The sequence below is a fragment of the Anneissia japonica genome, unplaced genomic scaffold (assembly GCF_011630105.1).
Source record: "Anneissia japonica isolate Jap-2015-1 unplaced genomic scaffold, ASM1163010v1 scaffold287713_len945575_cov184, whole genome shotgun sequence".
Classification (NCBI taxonomy): Eukaryota; Metazoa; Echinodermata; class Crinoidea; order Comatulida; family Comatulidae; genus Anneissia; species Anneissia japonica.
The window spans coordinates 591,409-597,859 of NW_022725774.1; the positions used below are offsets into that span (position 1 = coordinate 591,409).

General features: G+C 32.7%; 1 protein-coding gene across 1 annotated transcript; it reads left to right on the top strand.

Moving 5' to 3' along the window:
• The first annotated feature begins 356 nt into the window (after positions 1-356).
• Positions 357-5,191, top strand: LOC117112899 (FAST kinase domain-containing protein 4-like). Its single transcript, XM_033256112.1, has 5 exons — positions 357-1,616; positions 2,053-2,268; positions 2,660-2,732; positions 4,556-4,670; positions 5,042-5,191. Exons 1-5 carry the CDS (start codon positions 392-394, stop codon positions 5,147-5,149), a joined length of 1,737 nt encoding a protein of 578 aa, XP_033112003.1. The 5' UTR covers positions 357-391; the 3' UTR covers positions 5,150-5,191.
• Positions 5,192-6,451: the final 1,260 nt, after the last annotated feature.

Below are 6,451 nucleotides of genomic sequence, written 5' to 3' on the forward strand. Positions count from 1 at the left end.
TATGTTCATTCATGAACATTTTTATGACTTTTGACAAAATTCAATAATACATGTTTTATTAACTAAATACAAACAACATGAAAAGGACTGTTTCCAGTCTGAATTTTGGATTTTAGTGCCAAATTTGACAAAAAATTGTTTTTACCCAAAAATGGAATTTTGAAGCATTTAGCCTAAACAATTTGGCCTAAAAAATCATAGAATTTACTATTTTTTGGAGCAAGTTAATTTCAGAATTTAGCAATATTGAATTTGTTAAAATATTTGGACCAAAATAAAAAATGCATGACAATGACATTGATGAAGATTTTGCCTGATGATACAGGACTACAAATTATGTTTTATAAAAAAAAAATTTTTTAATTCTTTTCAGTTAGACCAAGGAAATAAGATGGCTGCCACTTGTAGGATTGTTTCGTTGCGATATTCTTCAGTATCCAAATCAAGGCTATTTGTATCACAGATGACAAATCATTATATTAAGAACAGTTCCCTAAAACAACACTATAAATTTATGTCAAATGACAATTTGCTAGATACAAAAATAACATCATCTGATACTGCAGAAAGTCTTTTGCACATTGTTCAAGAAAACAAACTATCAGGTAATCAAGCATCACTGTCATTAACGAAGATGACACAGCTCCTGAATGTCACACGGGTTGACCATTTCACAAGAGATCAAAGTTTTCAAAAGCTATGTACACAGATAGCAAGAGAAAAATACAATATATCTACTGAAAGCTTAGTTCTTTCCCTTATAAATGTATGTCGGATACAAACAGAGCCATTTAGCCCGTTGATTTTGATCCTCGAACCAGAGTGCAGAAGGCGTCTTCGTGCGATGCAGATTCGCCACCTTATTTTCCTCATCGCGAACCACAGTGTTCTGCTGGCAATAAAATCTGACAGCGTGAACAAATTGGTAAAGGAAGCTGCGGCAGTGTTGGAATTTCGCCTCAAGGATGTATTTGAAGTTAAAAATCTGACCCAACTGTTAATGCATTCTTCAGCAGTATCACAAAGTCTGCCTAAACAATTACAAAATCACATGATCTCGCTAATGGATTATTTTAGCTTCACTGATTTAACCCAATTCTGCAAGTCCATGTTAGCCGGACATTTTCCAACAGGAATCTTACTAAGGACGATGTCAATTAAAATGGCAGCTAGCACAGAGGAGTGGACAGTTGAAAAGATCCTAGATGTCTTGAAATGTTTTTCAGGAATGGGTTTTAATAACAGAAATTTGATGATTGCTTTTAGTAGTTTTCTACAGACTGAAATAAAAAACCGCTCTCTTACTGATGTTTTAGACATAGCACAAGTATATTCCTCGCTGAGAGTTGCCAGCACTGAGCTATTTGCCGAAGTCGAAAAGTACGTAGGGAAGAAAATTGAAAGTGTTACGTTCCGGGACTTGCGTAGTATATTGCATGCGTTCTTTGTGTTGCGATATGTTGCAAGTGATGAGTTTGCTGAAGCAGTTACTAACCAGCTGTTGTCTGAATGGTTAAATTTAAAACCATACTTACAGTTGGAGCTGACCTGGTGCATGATGGGGTTGGATATATTACCACTATTCCTCTTGGAGAAAGTTCTTCGACTTAATACAGGTATGGTTTTTGGAAGCTCCTTGTTCTGTAAGGCATTTAAAGCTTGTAAAAGCAGGTCCAAAAACTCACAAAAATTCAAATAAGTTTAGTCTTTGGAGCAAGTTAATTTCAGAATTGATTTTTATGTGTTTTTCATCTTTTTCCAGGGATAACACACTTTATACAATTTAATTATTGAATTTTATATTTCAAGTTTATAAACTCTACATAAAGATTTTAGCTAGATTTTTATACCAGCATGTTAGTAGCAATGATTTGCTGTGGGATTGGAATAAATAAATAGTTTATCTTGAACAGTAGATAAAAAAAATCATCTAATTGGTTATAATAAAATAATTCTGAAAATATTTCTCTAGTATAAGTGTTCAGTAGCATTTTTGAGTGTGCTCTAATTTTGTATTTTACTGAATGAAATTTGTATTTCTTTACTTTACAGATGATTTTAATCCAGTACTTGCCACTAAGCATCAGCACCTCATTAACTATGCAGGGACAGAAACTTCCACCACTGATTTGAGTCACTTAAAGAGTGCAGTGAACAAGGATGTAAAACTACGTCCTCTACAAGAATCTGTGAAGATCGTTCTTGAGAATGTAGTTGGAGAAAAAAATTTATCAACAAATGTCTTAACCCCTATAGGTCATTCAATAGGTAAAAAACTTTGTGCAGTAAATTCACAATCAATAGTTGAATTTTATATTCATTATTGAACTGGCGGTGCTACAGGAGGGCCTAGAACTGCAGTTAATTTCTAAGATACACTAGCTTAAGGAGTATTTTCTCCCAGAAATCTACAGTGGGACACTGGTCTTTCCCAGGTTGTTGGCCGAGATTATTATTATAATACCGTAGTTGTTTAGTTGTCAAGGATGTTGCTCTCTGTTGTCACTGTTGAACTCAATCATTAAATGTTGGATGAGTTGTAGTATTTAGTGTCTAACCTTCTACCTTTAAGTTCAAATTTCTCTGTTGTCATGTAAATTGTTTACATGGAATTCTTTTCATTGTATTTCTTTTTACTTTGTTTATCTTCTAACTGTAGAATTTCAGTTATTACTTGATTCTCAGAGGAGACCCATAGATGTCCAAAGTGATGAACACAAAGTCCACACAAGGTAAAAACATTGTTTGGTCTACAGTTAAACTTGCCTAAGTAGACTTTGCCTGGATTGGATTTATTCGGCTCCAACTTCAATAATTTGCAAGTTTTTTTTACATGCCAAATTGTTGTGTTTTCCATTAATTAACAATCTGTAAGCCAAATTTTATCCAAGTCAAACAATTTTTCAATGCCATTTTGGATTCGACTTGGGCAAGTTCAACTGTACTAACTGTACATAAAGATTAAAAGCCTGATGCCTCTTTTTATCAAAATGTTTTGAACAATTTTGTTTATAAAGTTGTAAAATAATTAATTTTATATAAAAATTCAAGTAAAAATAATACAAACTCTTTTTCTTGTTTCCATTTGAGAGAACTGTACACTGTTAATATCTGATGTATACAATATTAACAGTGTTTCCGGTGGCTCTACTTTAATGGAAGACTTTTGTTTGTCATTGTTATTTCAAATTATTAAATTTCACACTGTACTGCAATTTTCTAATTTGATGACTGTGTTCCAAGTATCCAATACAATTAGTGGCAATATTTGTGTTTCACATTACCTTCTTTATTTTCTTCACTTTCAGCAGAGCAGTTTTTAACTTTGCATACTCTTTCATTTCGATTGTTTTTTACAATGCATATGCCTTAGCATTTAGTCAGAATTTTATGTTGTCAGAATGTGTCAGGGTTCGAATTTCCTCAAAATGCTCCATCAGTAAATAGCTGCTGTGGCTTGTGGCTTTACTACAGCAAATTTTCTACAGCAACAAGCTTTGTAAATTGTTTTATGAATACCGTACCTATTCTATATTAAATGTAATTGTATAATCCATTGCTAGGCCTGGATCAGGCAACTCAGCAGCAAAAAGCTTGCTGTCGAGCCTGGGATTTACAACAGCAGTGGAAGAGGCCCTTTCTACAGCAACTGCTGTCGGTGCTGTGGAGAAATTCAAACCTGTTTACCTGTTGTACTTTGAGTAATACTGTTCCTACTTTTAGCCTGCAATTTTCTATTGTATTTTTCAGTTTGTTTTTAAATCTTTTGCATTGCTGTATTTATATATTACAATTTGAATTGTAATTTTATTTTGATGAAAATGTAATAATGCATTGTGTTTTCTATTACAATTATTATTTTCTATTTTTCAAATAATTTAGTTTTGGAATTCACAGTATAAAATGTTATTAACTTTTAATATTTATTAATGAAGCATTTTTATATAAGTACAGCATATTTCATTTAATATAACTACTGTATAGATATTTTGGTATTGGATGGCAATGGATATGATATAGTTTCTTAGTTCACCTTTGTACCTGCAATTGTTTATTCTTGTATGTTTTGTATTGAAAGTGAAACATGAACAACTCTTTTGTTTTTGTTCTCTGATGGCTGCAAAAGTATTTTGATTTTTGACAACCTGATCATACTTGCTTTGAATTGAATATTATTGTTAAAAGTGTCTGCCTTAATTTTATATCATGATATACACTCTGAATATTCATAGAAACCGTATTGATTTTGATACAGTATTTCATTTTAAATTTCAACAGGTGTTTAAATAGAGAATGAAAAATACCTAATCAATATGGCATCAGTGAAGTTATTTTGACTATGCTGTACATGATTTTATTATTTTATTAGTTCTGAGGACCCTATAGAAAACAGGATAAAGAGGCCATTATTTCCCAGAATAAACTGCCTAAAGCCTTGTCTGGGACGGTCTAGGCTTCATTAGTGTCGACCAGCAGCGTAGAGCGATATTTGTTAGATTCGCTGTGTGCATTTATTAGCATCTGTTTCATTTGATCTGAATGCTTGTTCTGACAGGTTGGCCATTCTGGTTCATGGACCGACAAGTTACTTGTATGCCAGTGAAAGGTTTGTGGGACCAGTCGTTTTGAGGAGGAAACAGTTAAAAGCTGCTGGGTACAAATTAACTGAGGTGATGCATATATACTACAATTTGTTTTTTTTATTTAATTTAAATTTATACCTGTACACTAGAAATTCTCAATTATACTATAGGTATTATTTTTATTGTATAATGTACCTAGTGGTTAAGATGCTTGCTTTCTAAGCCCAGGGTCCTGGGTTCAATTCCTGTGAGAGCAAGACTTTTTCTGAGGACTGGGGACTAAATACAAATCCACTCATAAAGAGACTTCACAGATAAATGCATCACATTATGCAATTTATTTAAGAGGGCCCTGAATATCAGCCAACCATCTAGGATACACTGGAAGAGTCACCCAAATGAAACAGTTATGATTAAATTTTTTTTATCAGTAACTCTTATTTTCTTTTTCCCTAAAGGTTGGTTATCGTGAATGGAATGCTATGCAATCAGAAGATGAAAAGAAACAGTTTATTCGAAAGAAGCTTGAAAATGTTAGCAAATACCAAATAAGTATTCAAACCTAAACCTCCATAAGGCGAAAAAAAACTCATCTTTGTGTTTCCCATGCCTTAGTGACCCAAAAATCTTGAAAGTCAAGGGAAAGTGATTTTTTACAATATTTTTTTTTTTTTTTTATCAAAAAGCCCACAGTACTTGTTTAAAATATGTTTTAAACTCTTATTAATGAATTTGATACAGTAACAAGACCACACCCTGCTCTCTTATTATAATTGAGTTCATATGACAGATGTTTAGTCATTATCAAACATTGTCTTAGCCAAAAATTACAGATATTGTATTGAATCAAATAAATGCTGCCATGGGGATTCTCCACTGTTGCATGTATACTATACACTTCGATTTAGGAGGATTGTTGATATTCATTGATTTATTAAACATATTTAACTTAATTTTTTTGCATTCTTTACAATATTTTTTTTTTTTATCAAAAAGCCCACAGTACTTGTTTAAAATATGTTTTAAACTCTTTCTAATGAATTTGATACAGTAACAAGACCACACCCTGCTCTCTTATTATAATTGAGTTCATATGACAGATGTTTAGTCATTATCAAACATTGTCTTAGCCAAAAATTATAGATATTTTATTGAATCAAATAAATGCTGCCATGGGGATTCTCCACTGTTGTTGATATTCATTGGAATATTTTCATGATTTATTAAACATATTTAACTTAATTTTTATGCATTGTATTAACTTGAAAAGTCTAAAACAAGGCAGGGTTGCAACTACTATTGCCTTAACATCGGCGTTTGTTCAATTCGCTCATCACCCAGTGCTTGGTTCTTAGAACCAAGTCTTCTTGGATAAGGGCTTTTGGATTAGTAGCTTTGGAATACCAACTTAGATAGCGATTTAGTACACTTTTTTGGAATCCTTTTTCCCACTGCACTGTACCTAAAAAATAAATGACATGAAAAAGGAATACTGTTGTTTTGAGTGACTATGTGTTTGTTGATGTTTGGCGCTCACCAAACAAGCTATGCCTACTAGAAACTAGAAGGTTAGATGCTACCTAGCATCTGTTAACAGCGACTCAGTCTAGAATTTTCATCATAGATTAATGACCAACACCCTGAACTAATTCTGCAAGGGCCATGAATGATTGTTAATTTTATTAACCAAAAAAAATGAAAAATACCAGCCTGAGAGGTGATCAACATGAAAATGTGGATTTTTTTTGCTGGGTTGTGAAATGGGGGTTTGGTGATTAAGTATTGTCATCATAGATTAATGACCCACACCCTGAAGTAATTCTGCAAGGGCCATTAGTGATTGTTAATTTTATTAACCAAAACAAAGA

Coding starts and splice junctions, on each gene's coding strand:
- LOC117112899 (XM_033256112.1), top strand. CDS start 392: ATGGCTGCCACTTGTAGGATTGTTTCGTTGCGATATTCTTCAGTATCC. Junction 1,617..2,052: donor AGTTCTTCGACTTAATACAG/GTATGGTTTTTG, acceptor TTTACTTTACAG/ATGATTTTAATCCAGTACTT. Junction 2,733..4,555: donor GAACACAAAGTCCACACAAG/GTAAAAACATTG, acceptor TTGTTCTGACAG/GTTGGCCATTCTGGTTCATG.